The sequence below is a fragment of the Eutrigla gurnardus genome, assembly GCF_963514095.1.
Source record: "Eutrigla gurnardus genome assembly, chromosome: 7".
Lineage (NCBI taxonomy): Eukaryota > Metazoa > Chordata > Actinopteri > Perciformes > Triglidae > Eutrigla > Eutrigla gurnardus.
Window position 1 is genome coordinate 16555675 of NC_139921.1, and position 25138 is coordinate 16580812.

At 44.0% G+C, this 25138-nt stretch overlaps 2 protein-coding genes across 3 annotated transcripts in view; one reads left to right on the top strand and one right to left on the bottom strand.

Annotated features, from left to right (window-relative positions):
• LOC311016544 (formin) overlaps positions 1-4581 on the bottom strand; it is a 48329-nt gene extending 43748 nt beyond the window's left edge. The window contains exon 1 of one of the 2 annotated variants that reach the window (XM_084014294.1): positions 3053-4581. In XM_084014294.1, the coding sequence (XP_083870420.1) occupies positions 3053-4559 (1507 nt within the window). In that variant the 5' untranslated portion in view covers positions 4560-4581. The remainder of the gene's footprint in view (positions 1-3052) is intronic. The other variant, XM_084014295.1, reaches the window with a different exon arrangement.
• Positions 4582-7495: 2914 nt separating this feature from the next.
• The window catches only part of LOC311016543 (ryanodine receptor 3), a 99042-nt gene continuing 81399 nt past the window's right edge, over positions 7496-25138 (top strand). The window contains exon 1 of the mRNA XM_084014291.1: positions 7496-7637. Within this exon, the coding sequence (XP_083870417.1) occupies positions 7590-7637 (48 nt within the window). The 5' untranslated portion in view covers positions 7496-7589. The remainder of the gene's footprint in view (positions 7638-25138) is intronic.

Sequence of the window (25138 nt, forward strand, 5' to 3'; positions counted from 1 at the left end):
AAGTAAATCTCAATAAGTGTGTGCTTGTAACCTCATACACTTATACAGGTACACAACATATCCAGGCCAGAACAGATTTGTCAATAACAGTACTTCAGCTTCAGAATAAAAAGAAGGAAACTAGCTATGACATCTAAGACATCTTAAAATTGTTTTATACAGACAAAAACATCAACAAAAACATCGTCACCGCGTCAAAAAAAAAAAATTGCGTCATTGCGTCACACGCCACTATTCGGCCTTGCTTTTAACTCATTCCACCGAAGGCCGAATGTGGCTTTTTTTTGCCATTTTCGGCCGAATATATTCGGTTACCGATTATTCGGTGCATCCCTAATATGGAACATAGCTAACATCTGCCACGGTGGTAGTGAAGCTGTTATTTATTAAAGAAAACAAGTTACGCGTTACATGAGAAGGACCTTTGTGCCCCGTTTGCCTGCATGTAGTATGCAGCTCAGAGCAACACTGACGCAGACTGAGAAACGCTCTTAGCCTGTTCAGAAGAATCCACTTCATTATGTGAATAGAGCTGGCCCTTGTCTCCACTGGGTACAACAATGTTGCATGGCAGGGCAATTTGTGTTTAACGATAGCGAGCAGTAAGAGAGTGGGCCGATCCACTCTTGTTTTGCACTGATCAGTTTCATATGACCTTGCAGGAACGTATTGGGTAATCTGATTATGGTATTGCCTGCCATATGTCAGACAATAAAATAAGTAGGGAATGGAGGGGGGATGAAGTGAGAGAGAGACTGGCTGATTGGGCTGAAAAGTCATGTTTTAAAGCAGATAGAATCAATATTTTGTGGATCAGTGTAATGTGATAAAAAGGTGTCTCTACAGAGCTTTCTAGTGTCATTTAGCCAGTTGTTTTGGCTTTCTGGCCCACACAACTTTACCGTTTTGGTTTAGCCGTCATTATTTTCAGCCACAGGCCAACGTAAAAGCTCTAAAAACCCACTGTGCATTACCTGCTCAACACCAAACGGCTCACAAACAACGTTAATGGCTAATTGGTGCACATAGCAAACAACTGGCTGCTAACAAACAAGATATTTCTCTCAGGACCACAAACGGAGCTAAAAAGGAGAGAGAATACTGGATTTACATTTACCAGCTGGTTAGACTGAATGCTAACATTCATTTTCTAGATGTGAAAATTAGAAAAAAGTTTCCGCATTTGAACTTAAAAAGGTGATTAAATGTCAGCGTATTTGTAGCTTGTTCCACCGATCGATTAATGCAGGATATTAAATTCCTTGTGCAGCTTCAACATGTCAAAGTGCTGATAAGAAGAGAACAAGCTACACAAATGCTACGGAAAAAAAGGAGATAAACCAATGGACAACACGCATGAAACAACCACAAACGCATCTTTAGTAAATGTATATAGCTGTGCTTAGGCATTAGCAAATGGAGCAAAGACAAGACCTTAAAATAACCTTCCCCGTCTGCATAATCATGCTCATTAACAGGCACTCAGCTTCAATTAGGAAGCAGAGATTAAAGAGCCCGGATCATAATTAGATTGCCATTTGCCAAACGCGAAGCGCCGGGTTCACAGAGACCCATTTAGCCCTTTTGGCTGGACCCTGTGATGTTCGTTTATCCCCGTTAACATCTGAAGCGTGTTCAATTATCAAGCAACATCAAGTAAACTGATGAAATGCGGCAAAATCGACAGGATCTCTTCTAAGATTAAAGGTTTGAGCGTCCACTTTGCAGCATGAAGCATTCGGTTAGTATGATGATGATGTAATCAACAATATAAGCTCGGTCGGACAGCTGATGCAGACCTGGGATATTTGCCCAGGCCCGTGCTCAGGATATTAAAAAACAGTGCTCATAATGTCACCTGCATTTAATAATAATAAAAAAAAAAGGAGGTGTGGACTGATGCCAGACAATGTAAAATTATGTGTGGCGTGTGAATGCATCGGTGAGGACACACAAGGACAGTGTAATTTCAGTGGGAATGGATCTAAATCATCTCCACGTGAGTAAAGCTGGGCTATTCCCCTATATACAGCCCTCCTCCTCCTCTTCGTCCTCCTCTGACTGCTGCTGCTGCTGAGCTGAGCATCGCTGGCTGTAGTGCTTGAGCTAGTGCAGGTCTGTGATGTAACAACTTAAAATAAATGCAGCACTCTACTTGATTTAGAGGGAAAACGGTCTACATCAACCATTATCCACGGGCTATTAGTAAATGACATTATCGATGGAAGGCCATCCGTTTGCCGCAAGTTAAAGCAAAGATTGTGTTGCTCTGACTGATAGGTAGATAATGTAATAATACTAGCAACGTTGCACATATGCTGCGAGTATATAAAACCTTCCACTCATACGATAGATACAATGGTACAGATTATAGAAAGAGGTAACCCTTGTGCCGGCTGGGTCCCTGATCCTTTGTCGGCTTCCTGTGAACGTGGGTGTGGGTTTAGGGGTGAGACAGAAGATCCCTCAAAGTCCTAATTGTCAATGCTTCAGTTAACACTGCGCTCACGAGAAACCCCGGCCAGGTCGAACCCCGTGTCAACTTGGAGCCTTTGATCTGGGACACTAATCTCTGCCTTGCCAGCGGCGCTGAGAGAGTTAAAGTGGATCATCGGCGAAAGCATTCTCAGGCCCCGTTTGCCCCTTGTTCAACTCTGCTGGATAGTTTTTAATTTGTGTTCACACTCCTGAGCCAAGATGAGAACACAGCAAATCAAAAACTAACAGGACGGGGACTAGCGGAGACAATTTGGGAAGCGATGCTTATTTAATAGACTAACTGGTTTATTGGATAACCGCCGGAGTGAAAAAGTAAAAGAAGATGTTTGTCAGTTGCAGTGCTGCAGAGTAATTGCTGACACAGAGTCACTCTTTCAAGGATTCTTTGTTGTTCTGTTCTTTGTAATCCAGCAACAGCGCTGCCAGATGAAGGCTGCATTGTGACACTTCATGCAACTAAGATGATAAAAGCCCTCGTGTCATTTACATCAAGACGGGGAGTTCCAACATGAGTTGAGTGTGTTCAAAGGAGCAGCATTTCTAACAAACTCACCTGTTGTCGTGGAGTTGCTGGAGGAGTTCCACTTGAAGTTGCTGGGCCTCCTGCTGAGGTTCAGATCCAGACGGGTGACGGTCCGCTTGTTGCCGTTCTTGTCGATGACCTCGCTGAAGATTCTGGGCTCGTCGGTGTTACTGGAGCTGTCTTGGTCGTTGTCCACGTCCTTGTCGGGGAGCAGAACGATGCGGTGGTTGAGCGGTGGGCTTTCCTGCTTGGAGGACAGAGGGGACGGGGCTGGGGACATGCTCTGGAGACTGTTGGAGGCAGGGAAGGATGTGTTGAAGACCCCGGCGAGAGATGGCGAAGAGGGGCTCTTCCTGTGGGATTTGGCTGGGGGGCGAGGTTCGGTGGTATGGGATAAGGGCAGCTGTAGCCCCAGAGAAAGCTTGCTAACTGCCTTTTCTCTATCAACTCCCAACTCCTGCTGGCAGCAGCTATTCCCTGGATGTAGCGAGGCTCGCCCTGCACCGTCTGGGCTCGTATGGCTGACATGTTGCACCCTCCCTTTCAGATCCTGCACCTTGGCCACCACCCTGACCCCCGTATCACTCTGGTTAATTTCACCACACAGCTGCTGAGCGGACTTGGCTGCTGATCCGTTCCCAGGAAACGTCTCACCCGAGGAATCGGCCCTCTTCACCGGCCGCAGGTTGCTCCCGCTTTCCCGTCGAGTCAGACCCTCCATGAGGCTGCAGAAGGACGACTCGTAGCCCAGCTCGCCGTCGTACTCCGAGAAGTCGTTGCAGAAATCAACGTCCGGGTCAAATGCGCGGTTGTCCTCCATGAAGTCCCAACCCTCTGGAGCGATCTGGAAGGGTTCCTCCATGGGAAGGATGGGATCGATGACGCCGCCGACGTTGGCGTGGCCAGAGGCCGGGGCGCCTGGGATCTTGGACGCACCGTTGGGAGCGACAGCAGGGAGCTGACTAGATGAAGTTCCACTCGTTACTTTCTTCTTCATCTTACTGTGCAGGAAATCCTCGGCGCTGTCGATCTTTTTGCCTCCCTTCTTCAGCTTTTTGCTCTTGGATGTGGCTCTCTTGTGCTCTGGAGACACAGTGAGAGGAGAGCTGCTGCTGCTGCTGAGAACCTGTCCCCCAAGGTGAACTTCCTGACCCTCCATGTAATCCTGGAGTTTCCCATCCTGGTTACCCATCCTGACTTTGATGGAACAATCCCTACACAGCGATAAGAGGTTCGCCAGCAACTGGTGGTGCTCCGCCGCCAGCCAGCAGAGCTCTGCAACCGCCTCCTTTGTTGCCTGCTGGGCGATGAGGAGTTCGCCCGAGGAGCCGGAAGACTGGCCCCTTTGTCCGGACACGACGGGACCCTCCTTCGCCCGGTCATGGTCATTACCGGTTCTTTCTGAACGAGGGGCGTGGCTCTTGTACTTGAAGCTCGGGGCCCGCCTCTTTGGGAAGTACAGGCTGATGCTACTTAGCTCACGGATGGGTGCGTATAGGAGCAACACGGTGTGTCTGCCCTCCATTGTGGGTGACATGTCAATCAGGGGAGGGTCTCTGGATATTCATCACCTGGCTGTCCGGATACCGTCTGAGAAAAAGTAGCAAATGTCATATCCTTTTATGAGTTGAAGCTTCAGATGAAATATTAATAAATATATATAATACAACAATATCACATCACAGCTAGTGCTCTACAGACTATTTGGATGCAAATGCAGTGATATTTTTGAAGCATAACAACCTCTACAATTGGCCCTCCACATTTGACTGTCAAACCCATTTGTTGATTAAAAACTTATTAAACCCAACACTGCAAGGATTAAACAAGAAAGTGACTCCATTATACACTGATCTTACTAACAACATCTCACCCTCAACCCCCTCCTCTCCCGGGGATGTTACATGAGTGGATGAAACATTTCTGAAGCGCTTCATTTCATCAACATTTCACGAGCTGCTGCCGCATTAAAAAACCCGAGCGTGTCACACAAGGTGACGACACAAGCGACGCCATGGCCGCCGCTCGAGACGTTCCAAAACCAAACAAGCGCACATTTTTGCACGCGCTTCAGTGGATTCACTCCACGTTTGACAGCATCTCCGAAGTGTTTACATCATAACATAATCCCGCGGGCTGCAGTCACCTTGCAACGAGCGCCGGTCAGCGTTAAAATGGCAGCAGTAACACTATCCTACGGGCTTACTGCTGCAACTCACATCGAGAAATATCCGCTTTAACGTTGCGTGCGTTACATTACACAAAAAAACGTATAAAACTCCGCATTAGCGTCATATCAGATTCACGTCAAAGTCCTACATTCAATTAGAAGCTGGAAGTGCGTTACAGTCAGCTGCACTTGCAGCAGGTAAAAGCAGAGCAGCACTTCGTAAAGCACAAACACTTACCGGATTTAGTAGCAAATAATTCTTTCCATCTCTGAGTCTGTACCGCAGCCAGCCACGGCTCACCGCTGCTTCACTGGGCTCGTCCGTAGTGACCGACAGGCGATTGGTGCAATAAATAAACTCAGCGCCGGCTCGACCCCATTTGATTGGTGCCTTGGTGTGTATGAACGTCCCACAGTTTGAGTCAGAGCAGCTGCAGCGCGCAGGTAGGCCATGTGATGGGTTTCCGTCTGTGCACCGGCGAGCGAGGGAGCGAACTTTGGCCGGAACTCATTTAATTTAACAGTCGTTAGCAGTTTCCGGCAAATATCGGGCTAGCATTAGCACTTTGTCGTACACGCAGAGAGAGAAATGTATGTGAAAGTACCTGCTCATTACAAGTCCGAGGTGGTGCAGTTTCTTACCAAACAGCGACGCCTAGTGCCCAGCGTGTGCATCGCACTGTTGCAGTTCATAACAGGATTTTCTTGAATTATGTATTAATCTCCGCCAAGGACGTTATGTTTCGTTTCAGTTAATACTGTAATACAGTGTCTTTGCTTCTTCAGCAGCATAATAAAAATACATCGACCTACCAAGGCATGGGACGATGTGATGATAATCCTGGCCAAAATAATTATAATTATAATAATAATAATAATAATCCCGATAATCAACAAAATATGCTTAAAAATTCCTAAAACTCCAATAGAACATACTGGAAGCACATACATTCAGGTACGAAACAAATATTTGTAGATTGAAGACCATTTTTGTGGAAAAACTACTTAAGTTACTTTACAAATGTATGCTTTTAACAGCATTTTGGTTCGATAAATATGTATGTTGTATTTTAGTAGGAATAATTCCACATTGTTATTTTAGACTTACAAATTCGTTGTTTATAATTACATATAACAATTGTCCCATTATCATTTATAGCACTTACCCATGGTTCTATTGATTTATTTACATGTGTAACATTTAGGCTGCTATTTCATGTCACCTTCGCCTATAAGAGCTCATTTCATTTTCTACCTGTCATTGTTTCGCCGGGGACAGATGCGAGTAACAGTGGTTGCTTGGGTGTTCAAACGGCTGCTAATTGGGCAATGATGACGGTAACGGGGGGGGAGAGATAATTTGTAATCATAAATGGAAGAAGGACGAGCGATTAAATTGCGGTGGGTCCAGGAGGGAGAAGGTGTTATGACGCAGCGTTGACACTAGAGGGAGGCATCGCATTATGATAAGGGAGTGTATGTGTTAATTTAACGGAGTTGAGGAGATGAGCAGGCGTCATTATGGCGAGCCTGAGGCTCCACTTAGATTCATCATTGACACCAGACTGATCACCATTGTCACTCTATTTAGTTTACAGAAAAAAAGTTAATGAACTTCCATTACATTCAGCTCATTTGATTGAGTTTAATCTCATTCCATGGTAAATCATTTAATGGCTATTCATCCAATCATAATGTTTTTGGGGTGTTCTGTGTGTTTTCTCGCATAATGTAGCAGTTTATATAAATAATAATTATAAATAATGTTACATTTATGTAGATATTGGAGGATGTTCGCCGGTCTGCTCCCCCCTCCAGCAACACATTGTGTAGAGACATGTGGACAGCGAGATACACTGAAGCTGTACACTTCCGTGTGTAGTAGATGGGCGCTGACCGTGGTGCTGATCTGAACCAGCACGGGAAATAGCGGCTACCGTGAATGTCCTGCATACTGTAGAAGTCCCCTTTCACACATTAGCATGTTTTCTGTGAATCCGTAGCTAGGAGCTAAGGCGGAGGGGACAGAAACTAACGAGGTGGCTGTTCGACGGTGATTATTTCAACGCGTTTAATGCTCTTTGTTTGAATCTTCGCGCTTTTCGCGGCTGTATTAACGAGGTCTGCCGGTGACGTCGAAGATAAAGACCCCGCTGCTGCGTCTACGCGACTTCTCCCCGTTTCCCCGCCACACCGTCTCCAGTCGCTCCAGCCCACCGATGCTGACACACACTCCTCCTCCTCCCGGCGGTGTGCGGGGCTTCAGCACAGTGGCTTGAGAGACAGATGCTGCGCTAGTCTCCCCGCTGTATGGCTGTGGATTAGCTATATGCTAATATCGACAGGAGTGAGGAGCCAGCGGAGGCTTCCCGAGTCTGAACAGGCTCCTTTGCAGCCATGGCTGAAGGTGGAGAAGGAGAGGATGAAATCCAGTTCCTCCGGACTGTAAGTACATTTCCTCCCGCTCGTACTTGATGCTCTCTGGGTGACTGGAAATATTTGCAGCTCTTTTTTTCCACGGGGTTCATTACTGTCGAGCGCTCGGTCACTTGGCTCTCCTCCCTCGCGTTATCGTGTCCCGTAGCCTTTGATAACCCTCTGCCTCCTTGCAGATGTTAGAGGCGGTCACAGTGCTCTATTGTTTTGCGCATCGCTCACTGACAGCTATTGTCTTATCTGCAGCCTCTCCGTCTCAAGAAGTTGACAGCACTGTACGTCCCATGCAAAACTTGCGTATGCACCTTGCTGCACCGCTGTGGTCACGATTGCCTACAATTTGGGCAGGTTGACAGTAGTGCAAACACTGTGATTGAACTCACAGAATGAATCGTTAAATCTCTTCGGTGAGGGATGCATGCAGTTCTGACCCGGTGTGCATGCTGTATTATAATATATTCAAACGTGGCAGTGTAGACTGCCTGTACAGACAGTCACCCCCGGGTTCCTATGCAGCAGCAAAGGTCTATGCAAATCAGCTGAGGACAACATTTTATAATAAATATAGTATTGCTGCACCAAAGCCTACTAATGCTGTCTTACTTGTTGGACATCAGGCCAGCCACTGTATTATCGGCTCATAATAATAGGTTATAATTTAGTTTTAAACATACTGTAGACTATTGGTAGTTTTTGGCTCTATATAGAGTGAAAATATTTGCCATTTATTAAAAATGTGTTTCTTGAGCTGGAGATGATGATGTTTTAAGATGGGAGAATGCTTGGCAGTGGTTGTACAGAAAGGAACACTTTCCACTGTTGATAAAGATAGACGATGACATGATCTGCTCAGCTATGGTGAAATGCATTGAGAGGCACATCGTGTCTGAAAATACACACTCGTCTCGGACAGATGAAGGAGCAGAAACGCTGGAGGTCTTCCAGGAAGAACCCTAGACAGAAGGAGGTGTTTGGTTGCACAGATCGCTGGCATTGCTGCTCATGGTTTCCCTTTTTCTTTTTAGCTGCTCACAGATGGGCTCCCTGCTGTTCTTTGAGGTTAATGGAGCATTAACCGTTTTTTGGTGAAATGTCTCGTTGATGTCAAGTTTAAAAAACATTTTTTCAAGGTAACGTGTCGTAGTAATCAACACAATCTTACCCAACAAATGACTGTCAAGAGAGATCTAAGCAGACACAATGAAGCTCCATAACACCACCTTTAATCAGGCAAACATCATGCAGTAAGTGATGGATTCCTGACTCAAAGGCCAGGGCTGGCAGTGATCTTTTGGAAGTACCTTCCTTTTACAAAAGCTGATCCCTCATTCTTATTTGTTCTGCAGTCCCCCAACATTTTAATCATAACACATAGAGGTCACCCCATCAGCAAGCCTGTCACTGCAAAAAAAAAAGAGCTGTTATTTCAGCACCACGTCTCCTTTTTTATGAGCCGGAACTTAAATGCCACCAATCTACAATCAGGATTGTTTCCAGATCAAGCTTCATCAGAATTGTGGGTTTAATTGTTTTTTGCTTGCTTGGCTGTTTTAGTCCCATTTGTTAGGGAGCATTTCCCCCCCAGATGTAACCTGCGGAGAAGAATTCAGATGACGTTGCCTAAAGGAAACTGCTGTTGCTTTAAAAAGGACTTAGCAGCAGCTTGTTGCATCCGTCCACACAGGGAAGCAGCTGACAGGCTGGATGGTGCTGGGATGGGGGGGGGGGGGGGGGGGGGGGCGCAATGAGCAAGCTTGGTGTTCATGAGTGTGACAGCGTGTATGTGTGGGTGTGTGTGTGTGAGCGTGTGTGTGTTTTGAATGCAAATGTGGAGCTGTAGCTGTGTGGTGCAGTCAGGCTGCACCAGACGTGCCACAGCAGAGCACAGTGCAGAAATTATTCATCAGTCAGAGCAAGGCAGAGTTGAACTACTCGGTGTAGAGGAACGGAGCAGATACACCAGTATGTAGACGCACACACGTACATAGACACACATTGATCTACAGTGCACGACTACAGAAAGTCCTGCAGAAAACAAAGGCTCAATTGGATGCACGTATGCCTACAACATGCATACACACTCGATGCTTGCTTTTACATCGGTGGCACTAAGTGGTGAACAGCCTGTGAGGATGTGTCAAGGCCATATATTTCTCGCCGGCATCCAAATGTTGCTTGTTATTGGAGTCAAGGAGCTTGATAAAGCAGTTCACAAACTGCCTTTTCTCCAACAGCACAAAGTAATTTCCCTGGAGTGGTAGCAGAAATTACCCCTGCCGGACTGCTGCCTATAAAGCCAACTCAGTGGGAGGAGAGGAGGAGAAGAGAGGGGAAGAGCGAGGGTATCTCAGCCTTGGGTAATTTGATGTTACAGGAAGAGGAACGGTGCTGATTGTGAGCCAGGAGAGTCGGAGGAAAGCTTCCCCCAAACAGCTGTTTAATGTCAGAGGGGGTCAAGGGGGCCACGCCGACACTTTAATAAGGCTGCATATTCTACAGGAACTTTGTTCGTCTTGTGTGGAAGTTGGATGTGTACTCAGATGCACAAGCCGGCATCGTTATTAGCAGTAGAGTGCATACAATATCAACGTATGGTTATATGCAGCAGCTCAGTGTGCTCATTAGTACTTTTCTAAATGAATTGCTAAAGCCTACTGTGCGTTATGTCGTTAGAGTGGAGGGAGATTAGAGAAAGAGGGAACGGTCACAAACTTTGTTCTTGTTGCGAGCTGCTTTTTTCCTTTATCTCGTATAACCATCCTGAGAGAAGGCCACTTATTAGTAAAACCATGGTGCAGCGTGCGGTGTCACCAACCATGGACAGGCAGGAGCACACAGCTTCTCTGTTGTGAGGATCCCTGCTAGGCAAATATCAGATTCTGGTGATCTATTAGCAGTCGGAGTGGGAGTGGAGACTTTGAAAAGGCCAGACTAGGGCTGTGACTAATGCACTGTGGCAGCGTTTGGCTTGTTTATGAAGGCACCGGTCTCACTTTGCATCCAGGCGATGACTGTCAATGCGGCAGCACAGAAATAATGCAACGAGCCAAGCCTGCAAACCAAAACATTAACCACATCAGAGGAAAAAAAGCACTAAGAGCATAAAGCAGTAAAGTTCTAATTTTGGCTCTGCAGTGTGCCGTGACACCAGCTCCAGAGCTCACTGCCTTCTCACCCACTTATGTCGCTGGGAACCCCCTGCTGGGTGCCTCTGTCGTTATTTTGTTGCCGTTGCTCTTTTTTGCTCTTCTTTCCCTTTCAGCATATTTTGCATTTCACTGTTTCACTTTTCCCAGCTTTTCACTTTTTATCTTTGGTTTCCCTCTCTTCTAATATTTGCGATATATTGTTTCTTTGCATGTTTTGTATGTGTCTGTATGCTGTGTTGTTTTCTGGAGGATGTTACCTCCAGCTTGTGATGTGAGAGGAAGGTAGAGAAGCTAATAGCTCCATGCTGGCACAGAGGCAACCAAATGTGCCCTTGATCTGCAGTGTGCAAAAGATATACTTACAAACTGTATGAAAGTATCTTTAGGTAGGCCACATCGCTGAACCAGAAACTGTGAAGTAAGATTTCCAGGTTATTACTGACCTCAGATCACAATCCTTAAAAAAAGGGTTGAAATACATTTTTCCTATAGTGTGTCCTATATCTGAGTGATCTCCATGATTTTTGGGTACGCCCGACTCGCTTCATATTTGGCGCCTCCCGTTACTCCGTCACTTGCCCTCTGTATAATTATTAGAGATCACCATGAAATTATTCCCACTGATGGGAATTCAGTTGGGCACATCATCACATTCTACTTGACATTAAGGAGGGCGGCTTTAATGTTATTATGATGAGGTCTGCTGTCATTTCATGGTTGAATTAAAAAAAGTAATGGCTAACTTACGTTAGCAACCAAAGGGCTTTTTGAGCAGAATGGTGCATATCTGAGTGCAGAGATTCACTCCGAAATAACTTTGGAAAGAAGTGATTTCATGAAACCTCCATAAAAAAAAGGCTTCTTTTTTTATGCAAATTGTCAGAGGGAATATTGTCTTGCCTCGTGTTTTTGGCTTATGTTTTTACCAGCTGTTACTGTATGTTTTTGAGTTGCAGAAAAATGGTGCTGCATGAGAATGCTTAACTTTCTTTATTTCTATGGAATTATTTATTCCTTTCCTCTTGGGAAAGTTTGAGCTCTAATTCATTTTTAGTGGTTCTTTTCCTGGAACAGATGCATATAAAACTACCCACAATTCAAAGTTAGAGCATGTCGAAGGCATGCATGGCATTGATTAAATACATACTCTTTTTCTGCACTGCACATATAGCTCCATATCCCTACCGCAGTATTGATTTCCCTCATATCTCCCATTAACATCATCGGAGAGACTGGTTAAAAGTCTCAACAGAAAAAGTCCGTCGGTGTAAGGTTTAGTGTGGAAGTGTTGTTCAGCAGAAGGCTGTTTCTCTGTGTTGCGTGATGAAGATGGACAGATAAGATTGGCCTGTGATGTAGAGGGAATTAAGCCAGCGGGCCTGCCCAGAGACGACCCAGTGTAAAGCTGCTGTAATGAGCTATTGATCGTGCCACCAAATGAAGAAATTTCCTCAGTAATGTCAGTGGCATGCAGTGAGCAGGCCTGATTGATCTGGTGTTTCAGAGCATGAATATTTAATAAGGCAGAGTAGGAAGCTTCCTCCCAAGGAAGACCCTGTTCTTTTCTTATTGGTTGTAGACCTCCAGCATGTCTGCCATTAATGTTTGTAACTATTAAATCAGATGGTGCAAGCCTTGATACAACCGTGCTGAGGAATGTGGACTCAAAATCAATTAGATTATCCATATTGTCATTGAATATGTTCACTATATAAGTGAGCAAATCACAAACAAAACACAAAATATATGATCAATATAAGTCATGTTTTTCATGTATCAAAATGAATTAATTATTAAAACCGTTTAATATTTGAGTTTTCCCCTCACACTAGTGTACAGTAGTTTCAACCTGCATAAAAACAATAGACACATACTGAAGTGAATGATATTAACAGTTCATGTCTGGTTGTAATCAGAAATATCATTAAAATAAGACACATTTAATTAATACTTAATGTCATTTCACAATTTTTTCAAAATCATACGCATATCTATGCTAGACAAACTTACACACCTCATCACATCTCATGAAAGTTTAATGATTGCATGTGAGCGTTTGCATGAAGAAAGGCTTCCTGACAAGTCGAACATGTTGTCAAACACGTTTCCTATTACATTCAAATAACACCCACCTATTCCATTCCCCCTTTGTGAGTCGCGAGTTAATTGTTATTCACACCAAGGACCAAATAGTTATTGTACCCAGACCGATCCTTCCCTGCACAGTTCACTTTATTCACAGGCAAAATGATTTTTCTCCCTTATCTTTACAAGGAGCGCTGTTGTCGATGAGTCATAGCCCCTTTGGTACTCGGCGACTTGTTTTGTGCTTGGGCCACCTCCTGACATCCACGGTCGGCTTGCTTTGCACCAACAACAATGTGGTGTAATTAATCCTGCAAGCTCCAATGACAGCATGCAGAAAACATGCAAACATAACATTCCTGCACACCACTTTAAACAAGGCTGCTCTTCCAACAGAGGATGTAGTAGCGAGTTGTTGCTCTGTGCAACGTCACGTCAGTCTAATTGAAATCATGTGTTGAAAACATGTGTGAGCACAATATCTACACATCTGCTTAGTGTTAGCCAGTTAGCTCTACACATCCTGCAGTCCATCGGCGCTCCCGCTGTGGGGTTCACTGCTTTAGTGCTGTTCTCCAGTTGCTTCCACCTTGTCATATTGTTTAACCCCCAAAATACCATGAGGCTAGGTGTGCACTTGCCACATAGGCTCCACTAGCAGCGGACACAGTTAGCCTGCCGTTAGCTGCCACCTCCTCCGTAGCTAGCCGGGCTATCTCTGCATTCTCTGCTTCCCGCTGCCATTTCTTCTTGGCAGTGAATGTTGGCTCACACATTTAAGGCTGTATTTCTGAATATGCTGCACTCCAAAAGGCTGTGGCTATCTATTAGTCACTCTGAGTACAACATATGTGCCCTCCACAAATTTGTACTGGTGCATTGCTTTCTCACCTTTCCCTCTAAAATAATATATTTTTTGCTGTATCTCAGAGCAGATTAAGTTGTAGTTTCGCATCCTACCGTAGCCTTAAAGGACACATTGATGTGTAGCTGGTTAGCTTAGGTTAGCATAAAGACTGTAATCAAGGGGAAACTGCTAGCCTCTGTCGAGACAAAATATATAACATGTTGGAGCCATAATATAGGTTTGTCTACTTTATTTATACAAGCAGTTCTTGAGTTGGACACCGGGTGGCGCATTGCTCCAAAGTGCATATAGTTAACCTCCAACGTGATGGGAGCCAGGTGTATTGATCGGAGGAGGCAAATAGCCTTGCGGTCCACGTTGCCACGTCGCAGAGGGCTACGCGTAGCTACGACGTGACGCAGAACCATAAACCAGGCTTTACCGTGTTAACGTGTCGGCGTGCTTTGTTCGGCTGTTTACGCTAAAAGGACAATTATGATTGGAATTTTGATACGAGTGTAAAATAAACGGTTCACTGTATCCAAAGTTATACAGGTACTGGACATTGGTTTAATTTTGGCTCACACGTCCGCAACAAGTTCATCCGTTTGTCCCTCAGTGGCTTATTTAAACAGGTTAAAAAGTCATTACATACCATGTAAATAAGTGAAGGGTGCTGTAAGTGCATTTTCTCATACAACTCTTGGCAAGAAGGCAAATAAGCGTATTTCCCCAAAAGTCACCAATGTGTACGTCCTTTAAGTTTTTAAACATGAATTTGATATGCCAGAATTTGGCTACAATAAGACAAAAACACAGATGCTACATGTAGGAATGCTTGCTTATAGTGGTTCTTCTTAATGATGGGACTGTAAGAAAACATGAAGGGTTGATATAGTTTTAACCAAACCAAGAGGAAGTATCGGCTCTATTAAGTTAACTTCCTGAAATATTTCTTCAGGGACAGTAAATGCTGTGCAACTGAACTATATAATGATTTCCCTACATGTTAAACCGACAGCCCTGTTACTACAGAAACCATGTCAGTGTTTCAAACATTTTACTATGGATAAGAATCATTAATACTCTCACTACTTTGGCCGTGCTTGTGAATCATCCTCCTACATAAAGCAGCTCTGGTATCTGCCGTAATTATGTCCAATGTTCTGTGTCCCTACTGTGCCCATAATAGGCCATTTAGAGGAGTGTTTACTGCCGCAATCTGCTGCTGTAGAGGCTCACTTTGTAGGAGAAAGTTAAGTGTTGGGTCAAGTTTTCTGAGTTTTTAAGCAAAACCTTGATAATCTTTTTGAAACTGCGATCTCTGCACTGACTTAATAGCCAGTCGTCCTCTCCGGAGCTCGGCTTCCGGCTAGTCTGCCAGGCGCATAGAGGTCGGCTTATATAGTCCCATTGGTCAATGTTAACTTTCCTAAGTAACACTTGCCGTTCTGGAGCGTGAGTGATACGTGTACATATTGAGAGAAACTCCTATTTTCTTCAGCCATTCTAAATTATTCTGCCTCAACCTACGCTACGCTCTCAAATCATGTTTACTTACAGAAAAGGGGTCTATTGGGTTATTTGCAGGATCTTCATACATAGGTGCATCCCTCGCTGCAGAAATCGCTGTGTTGAGAAAATCCAGTCATGTTCCCCCTCTAGGCGGATGCCAAAGTCTTTTCATCTGATATTGACAACGGTGGCGTTTCCCCACCTCATAAAAGATTCATACCTCTTTAACAACCTCTGTGTTGCACCACGCTAGCACAGACAAGAAGATATCACCCTCTTTATTGGGTCTTGTTGCTGCAGAGTCAACGAGGTGTGTTATAAAGGAGTGCACTCTCCTGCCCTGCCAGGGAGCAGGGCTGAAGATTCATGGGGGGACAGCGGAGATACTCTGTGACATACACATGAATGCTAGCACATATTGAACTTTGGCAGCGTCAGTGCCCAACATATTTGCACTTTGCGATAGTATTCCTTGCTAATATGGCACCGTAGCTTAGGTCTGTGTCTAGCCCTGTAGAGAGCTTTTTTTTATTATTATTCCCCCACTGAGTATCTCTGCAGCAGTGCTCGGTTTCCCTCCCAGTAGCACTCCCTCCCAAACTTACAGAAGTGTTTCTGTGGCAGTATAGCTGAGGAGCTGACACTTCAAAAGCACCACGCCGAGCTCCTAATGGCCTCTTCCTGAAATATATGACAAATCAAAGTGCTGCAGGTTGATATTTTTTGCAGTAAAAATTGCACCTACAAGATGCTGCCCTCTAACTCTGAGCCTGGATCAGGGCAGATGTCTGATCTGCCACCTGCTTTTTCTTGACGTGTCGCTCAGGGTGACGTGTCCCTGGATTTCGTCACCAATTCAAACTGTTTCAGCACTTTCTCTTCCTCTCTGCCTCCGCTTCTCTTGTGTGATCCTTTTCTCTGAGTCTCAGCTGTGCTTTAGCTCTGACACCAGAACTCTTCACCTGGGCTTCACCACATCCCTGAACAAATAGAGTTTGACACAGTCCAGTTCAATCTCTCCTCTGTGAAATCTGGTTGAGTGCTCTGAAGAATTTAAGTCAGGTCAGGCCTTAAAGGACAATGGGTATTTTTATCCAGTGGAATCTGACACTGTTTTTGCATATATAGTGAATATGAGTGATAGTGTTGAAGGTCTCTACAGAACAGGTTAAAATCACCTAATATCGAACATTAATTCTCCAGTTTGTGAACAGATAATGATGGTATATAAAACCATGTCTTACTTGGCAAGAGCCAGGTGGTGAGTGCAATAAAGTGCGGCGTGAATGAGACCTAAACCTTGGAAATTAGTAAGCATTTTTGCACTAGATGTCTGGAATAAGGTCTGTGGTTAACACATGGGAAAAGCAATAATCTTTTAATGTATACTGGGGGACCTTATGATTTATGACGACCTTATTTAAGATTCACTAGAAACGATGTTTGCTAGATTTATGTCCCATTAGTGATGCATTAAAAAAAAAAACAATGTGTTTCTTCAATACAAGGTAAAGTGATGCCAGTATGTTAAAAGCATATTATGATGATTAGCTGGATAATGTCACAAATCGCAATTATTTTGGCCAGGATAATGGTGACATGAAATGTCCATATTGTCCCATGCCTCGTACATACCTCCCTGTAAATGTATTGTTTTTACACTTTGGGTTTTTGTAATGGTTTAAATCCATTTTTAAATCTTTGGACAGAGACAGGAAGGCACACATGAAAAACAAGGTAACGCTGGAAAGCTTTCTCACTGGGAACAAAGACAATCTGACAGGGAAGTGAGGGGGAGACACAGAATCAATAGAGCAGGGAGGCGGGGAGATGACGAGGCACAGGTGAGACACATTAGGGCAGGTAGGTTATACATCAGCAGGGAACACACGTGAGGGCAGGGAAGTCATTTTGCATTTCCACACCCCTTCACTCTCTTCTGTCTCACAATTACAGTTCAGGCTTCGGTTCCTGGACGCGGGGTGATTACAAATGCACCTGTTAGAGGCGCTCTCCCTTCGGAGAAAGGCTCTTCCTCTAAGAATACGACACGCTGCTTGTCAGAAAGGAAGAGCAGCCTGTTTTCCTCTCTCTGTGCGCTGCCACAAAAAGTCTCAATTCCCTCGGTAACTGAGGCTACTTTGTGGAGAGGAAGTGGAGGGAGTGAGAAGTGGTTTGTTCAATTTGTTCCTCCGGTGCGAACCCCAGCTATAGCACACTGTCACATTTTGCCCCTGAGCATCCCCAATGCCATCATGTAGTCAGAGGATAAATGCAACAAAAGACAAATCTTCATTGCCTCGTGTCAAAGCGCTTGAAAACATTACAGTTTCCATTGCCGTGTCCTTTTCCTTCTTTTTTTTTGTTCAGTAGTATGGACAGTGGAAGCCTAAAGCGAGGAAGTGATGAAAACGCTTACTTAGCCTTTCACATTAAAGTCACCACCGGGGAGGAGAAGCAATGCTGCAAGGTGCAATGAAACACTTTACAGCTTCCCTCCTCTGCTCCTTCACTACTCAAGCATGCAGACAGGCTGAATGCCTCTAGTCCTGGGAGGGGTTTGATCTGCCTGCTGGGCTCACTTAGTAACACTTTTTAAAAAATTAAATTTTCTCACCACGTGGCCTGTATCCCTTTTTCATTATGGACTGATACTGTAAGTTTTTCTATACGTCTGCACTCTAATATACCCTTACACTGCAAAGCTAACAGCAGCTGCAAACATTCTGTGCCATTTAAGATGTAGACATCTTTCACCCGGAGCTATTTCGCTCACAGTGATCGCCATACCCGTCCAATCTCCAAGATGGATTGCCTCTGTCCATATGGCCGCTGCTGTTCACAGCTGCATCGTGTGAGTGTATGGTGATTGTGTAATTACATTGCCTACGGTGATTAGAGAATGCAGGTCTGCAGTGCAATATACACCAGATGACTGTTACACACACACAAACAACCTGAGAGGATCAAACATGGATGGGGCTATTGATTGCACCGCGGATTAGATTATTTTGCAGTGCCTTGGTGGTATTTTCTCATTTATTTATTTTTAGAAACTCCACTCCATTTGCATCAATGGACTTTTCATCAAATTACATATTCAAACCAAGTTGGAATAGAGGGATAAATAGTAGTTTAGCTATTTTTCAGAAGGTAGTGGATGCTAAATTGCTTCAGACATTGGAGTAGAGAGGTTGGGCTGGTACAGGAACTGGAGCTAATTGTATAAATAAACTTGACTTACTTAACCCAGGATTTGCAGGATTTAAGTTTCGATCTACAGGTAGAGCACGCTGTGTACAAATGGGAAATGTGTTCAACGATTCTTCCAGATCAGTCCACAATACAGCTGCATGCACTTTGTGCCAGGGACTGACCACTGATGCTGTTCAATAACAAGCTGTAAGGCCGTCAGTACCCTAACCAAAGCCTTTAATTGAGGCTGAAATTTGAGCAGATGTGGAGATGAATTTGTAGTGCCACTCTGGCCTGTGGATTTTAATGATGTGTCTGTGTTTGTGGGCTCTCGGTGCTCTCTATAGCTCTGTTTGCCTTTCTTTCTTTCTTTCTCTCCATCACTCGGTCTGTTCTCTGGGGGCAGCATGTTCAGCAGTGTGCTCTTCCATTTACACAGCAACACTGAGTCACGAGAACAAAGCTTCGCTCCTCTATAGTCCAACTCTTTTTCTCTGGCTCTTTCCAGCTCTTACACTGGGAAAAAAGTGTTAAGATAAGTCTATGAATCACTTCACCAGTAAGCCAACAGAAACCATGGTAATCTCCACTAGCATATTCCAAAACAAAGATTTCGTGTTTTACTGTGCTTCCTCTGATAGTGTTGGACCATTATAATTAGATGGGGAAAAAAATGATTGCCATGCAGATAGTTTCAGTCCAAGCGTTAATGGTAATAAAATGACCTTGATCCTCGTGAGAGACAAGCTATTTATGAATTCATTATTTTCCATTTTAGTGTCCTTAAATTCACTTTTCACTTTTCAAAGGGTTTTCCAAAATCAGGTTGTACCATTAAAATCTAAGTCATATCTTATCTACTGACGACTTAACTAATGCAGGCATTTCTGAGTTTCCTGCCTGGGTTCGATCTTACTTTTTTATTCCTCAACCTGCCCCCTCAGTTTTGTTTCTTATTCTTTTTGCATTTTTTTCTATTAGCCGTTTTGTTTTTTAACCAAAGCTCGCCTCTTTGTTGAATTCAAGCTACCTTACTGTTCTGTATTTCTGTCCTCTTTTGAATTCTGAAATTCTGACACATTCATGCAGTTTAGTTTAGTTAGTTGAGCTGAGGGACATTATTAGCAACAGTTTGTAATTTCAGGCATCTTGTGCAAAGTTTATGAAATGTATTTTAAAATCAGCATTTGTTAAAGGGTTCGGTCAGATGTGTCTATTTCCCTCAACTCTTAATTGGTCATATATTAGCAATGCAATCAATAGTCGGTTGTCGGTTCAGTTAGCAACAAGTTGATGTGTAAATCTCATTTATTAAACTCTTATTATAACAAGACTAAATTTGAACTGATGAGGAACTTTCAACCAACTCTATATAGTAGTGCTTGATCTAAGACTAAAGGATTATGATAGCGTAGAAAATTATGACAAACATGTATGTGGTACTCATGTGAATACAGATTCAGAGGTCGATGATGCCCATCCTAAAGTGAATAAAAATGTACGGTATATGACGTTACATAATATTGAACATATATGGCATGACCAGGAGGCATTGACAGATGGATAGTCAAGTATTCCCTCTATGTTTAGACTCAGTTCTCTCACAGTTCTCTCCACTGCTGTGAATAACCTTCAAATATTATATCTTGAATACACCTGGTCTTTTTCTGTATCAACTCAGCATTAGTGGGTGGGAAGAAAGACAAGGCTGGAGTGAAAGCTCGTAGGGGGTGCAACCACTGCCCAGCTGTATTTTGTTTGGCGGTGCCCAACTAGCTGTAACAATCTGTCCAGAACAAAGTCTCGGTGCGTGAGCCAGCCTTCGTACAGTGTTGACTGGCAGCAGGCCCCTGGTGGTGATGGAGACGTATTAGCCCGTGCACTGTAGAGCGGTGTCACATGGGGACACAAGGCAGGTAGAGGCAAGTGCAGTGGACCGCTCATGTGTGTGTATGAGTGTGGCGCGTTGGATTTGCTTGCAGGATCTTTTCCGTCACTCTACGTGCTTCTTTCCTTTCCTTGTTCCTCTCCTCTCGCCTGTGCTGGTGTGCCCTTCAACCTCCTCCCAGAGGGCCGCTCAATGCCACCCTCAGATCAGTTTGCTGTTGAGTCTGTGGCACAGGATAGAGCTGAAGAAGAAGGACAAAATCTGGTCTCCAAAAGCGAAGCAGCTGCAGAATTGGAGTCTGGATTTTATCAGTGCAAGCCTTTACTTTGATGGGGAATACATAGTACCAGAAACTCCCTCTTAAGGGATCGGTGTAATTGTCTTTTTCTTTATAAACCTTCATAAACCTCCTTCATATTTACAGACCCTATTTAATTATAAGAGGAGACAGAACATGTTTTTGACATGGCTGCATGGCTTGTGGCTTTGTTGTTTGGGTGTTGAGGCATCTTAGAAGCCAGCATCTAATTAACGGATCTAAACAGAAGAAGCATTAATGATGACACGACTTGCCATGTTGTTCCTGTCTTATGGGAGTTGTAACACTCCACAACAAGTGTTACAAGCAGAATATCTCACACGAAAGAACAGAGTGCTTGGTTTAACATACTGGAGCAATTCAGTTGCCATCTCATCCACACTCATAGTGCACAAAAACAGGTAAAACACTGTTTTTTTCCGTTGTTCTCCAGCTTGTTTGTGTCTGTAAGATATGTTGCGACTCCAACTTTACAGTAGTTATTGTAGTGCCTCCAGGATGTAGTTGAGAATACATTGCCAAAGCACTGCAGCCCTGCGCAGTGCACAAAAAGGTGGTAAGAGTCTCTCTTCATCAGCTGACGGCACACACTGCACTACCTGCTGAAATGCTGTAGACAGCTCTTCAAACCAAAGGCTTGCATACTCCAGACTCCTGGGAGTGTTTTGGTTCAGAGTGCTTCTACTTATTCCAGCACTTAAGAGGAAACCTTCACAGAATAAGTTACACTTCACAAACCCTGGACTCCACCTCTTTGTTGTCTGGAGGGCTGGAATCAAAAACGATATATATGCATGCATACATAAAAAAAAATAAACTGGGGATGGTCTTTTAATAATTGCACTCTTAAAAGAGGCCTGATGCCAGGATTATTTTTTCACAAGCCACAACAACCCATTACGTGCCTGTAACGCTGTAATCACTCCTTACTATCATCAATAATGATAATTTATTTAGAAGCAGTATTGTCAGTTAATACGTCCATGCCTGCAGCACTACAAGGTCAGGTTCTAGATTCGTAGTAATAGACGCGGTTATTTTGGCGATTTTCTTCTTACGTTGACAACTCACGTCAGTGGGGACGTAAAGTGTTGTCACAGGTCGCCGGGAAGAGAACAGACGCAGCTCCAGAGAAAGATGGCCGGCTCGTTAGCTTGGTAGCTCATCCTTAGCATGAGTGGCGGGAAGTGAGGTGAATGGACCGTTAAACAGTGTAGGATTAAAGCATGGTGGGATTAGCAAACCAGCTAACTAGCCAGCTGTCTGCTATTTAGCTAGCTAGCTTGGTAGCTCATCCTTATCCTGAGTGTCGAGAAGTGAGGTGAAAGGACCATAACCAGTGTAGGATTAAAGCATGATGGGGTTAGCAAACTAGCTAACTAGCCAGCTGTCCACTGTTTAGCCAGCTCGTTTACTAATTCCACAATGCCTAAATCCTACGCTGGTTACAGAAGTCGTCACTCATCTGTCGTTAGCAGCTTTCCTTCAATGTGTGTTGGGATGAAGCATTAAGTTGTTAAATTATACATATTTACTCTGGCTCTCTACTCTTGTTTATGCTTTAGTCTTTACTGCAAAACTTCACTTCAACCTCAGTTGGTTTAGTTTATACAGACGTTAGTCTGCTACAAGAGTTGTGAGACATAAAAATGGCTGCTGCTCAACCATCCTATGTTGATTTGAATGGGGATGTACATTCTACTCATATTCTATTTCTATGGCCTGTAGGGCAGCACTGGGAGGTTTACACTGGAGGGACTTTGGTGGTTTACAGGAGATGGCGTCTTCCATATCAGCCAGTTCATTGGTTGATTGGCTCACTGCAGCCGTGTGGAGGAGACCTTTGGTATGCCGACCTGTCACTATGCAGAAAGCTCCACCAATGTCATTAGGCCCCACCAAGAGAGTGTGATTGGTTGAATCCTAGAAAATAAGCTGAGCTGTCACCACGGCCCGCTCATTGATATGCTCCAGCATTACTCACACAGGTCTCATAGGAGTTTTATGCAATTGTAGCTGTGCACACACACACACGCATGCATACGGACACGCACGCGCACACACACACACACACACACACACGCTCACACATTTAGAGAGTGGAGATGACAAATGCATGGGATACACAGAACAAAGGAATAAGAGTGAGAGAGTACATTATGAGAGGGGGAGTATTATGATAGAGTGCAATTCAATCACAAGGTGCCCTTGGAGACTCCTCTCACTTCTCACATTGTTTAAGAATAGCTGAGTGAATTATTGTTTCTTTGATCTATAGAGAGTTGAAGCCCTGGCGTCACATGGTCGTTGTTCCAATAACTTTTTTTTAGGCCATGGAGTCGTAGATGAAATGGAATCATTTTGGTAAAGATCATCTTACATCAACATATGCATGGTAGCATGGTAACGTTAGCTCAAAGCACCTCTGTGCCTATATGCAACCTCACAGGCGCTAGCTTGGTTGTACACTCTTCTAGATGCAAAAGTGAACAACACAAAATTGGTTATATTGAAGGATTGTATTTCAGGTAATTTGCATTATTACAAAAGTCAAGGTGATGATTTGAATTAGGTTTACCTCTGATAGAACCAGCACATTCCTGTTTCTCTTTGGCTCTCTATACACTACTCTGATTCTCCTTGACCTTTCTCACTGTCGCTATAGACATCTTTGCATTCAGCCAAAGCAACGGGATCCCCGAATGTCGGATGTGTTTGTCAGATTGTGTAAAGTGACCCATCTCCAAATTCCTTCCTTTCTGAGTGACATCAATTGGTGCCTCACATTATGAGTGATTGATAAGAGTGAGCAACCCCTCCTCCCATGTAGCAGCCAGGTGCAATAGGGGATGAGTTAGTAAGAGGGGGTTGGTGACGGAGGAAGGGAGAGACAGAGAGAGAGACAATGTCAGAGACGTAATTGTAATTGGGGAAAGGGCCAGCAGTGGGCTGGACACAGCCAGAGACACCGGTAGCCTCTCTGATCTGTGTGTGTGCGTGTGTGTGCGTGTGTGTGTGTGTGTGTGTGTGTGTGTGTGTGTGTGTGTGTGTGTGTGTGTGTGTGTGTGTGTGTGTGTGTGTGTGTGTGTGTGTGTGTGTGTGTGTGCGTGTGTGTGCGTGTCTTGGCACTCAGACAGGCTGGAATGCGATGCGTGGATCGATACTGCCCTTATATTGCCCAAATCAACCCTCTGCCCGCTCCCTCAACAGGGAGACTGATTGCATGTTCCAGCCCAGCCAAGTATAGAGAGCTATTCATTTCAATCTGCATCTGCAGTGAATAACATTTTTATATTGATCCAGGACTGTTAGCATCATCCAAAGTCTTTCCCATAACAGTCCCTTGAATGGCAAAATCAATTCCAGCAGTCAGTATTACCTCAATTATATCTGCTTCCTGTTGTACATACTGTATAGTACACGTGCCCCAAACAGTGATGTTGATATCGAAGTAGTTTTTCGATAATTATATTCATGAACATATGATTAAATACTAAAACTGCTGCTATTACTGAAAATAATTCTAATTGAATTATTTATGTATCGTCCATTTTTTGTAAGGAATTCCTAAAATCTGTTTCCCCATAATTTGTGATTCCCCTTATCTGAGCCCTACCTTATCCCTAATGCTACGTTCATGTCATATGGAATGAATGCAATGTTAATGAGTTTTTCGTGTTCACGTCATCAAGACTATTGCATGCTTACAGAGTTGGTCGTGTGAGGATTAAAATACCGTGCATTGACGATAAAGCACCATATTTTTGTTTCCCAGTAGTAAATACGACTTGGAAATTGTATGACGGAAACACAGAATTATAATGACTCTGATATGATATTGTAAATAATTGCGGTATAACCTTGAATGATGAAACCCCTGCACACATTACTTTGTCTTCAGAAGTAAAGGCTCACAATGTGCTTTGAATTAGACTCTCCCTGGACCACATTTGAGACACACTCCAAAAAAAAAGTGGCATACGTGCCTTTTGAGAGCCCCGAGGCTTGTCTTATTAATTCCCATGCCATGCTATTGAATACACAAATGTAAAAAAAAAAGGAAGCTGTACACACATGCACTCAACATAGATGCTAGTCATCTTTATTCCTCTCTCGTGCAGCATGCTACACCGTACCGGAGTGCTTTGCTGTTACTGCTACTACTGCTGCACTCTGCTCTCAGCACAATCCCCCTTACATTAAATAATGCAGCTGGCCATTGTGCAGAAGCACCCCCCGCTCCCCAACAGCAGCCCGTATCAGCAGATTTCCACTTGCCCTGCTGGTGTGAAGAGTAACTACGTCCAATTCAGCGTTGACAGGGCCAACAATATAAACATAATCAAGCCATTTACACAAGAGCAGCATCAAATGTTTGTTTTGCAGCGGTTGTTCCCCCAAAAGAAGGCATATTCAGGGGAATTTCTCTTCTCTTGCCTTTGCTGACGTATATATGGTAATTGTTGCAATTGCAACACCTTCACAAAGACAGAATACTTGGCTTAATACCAA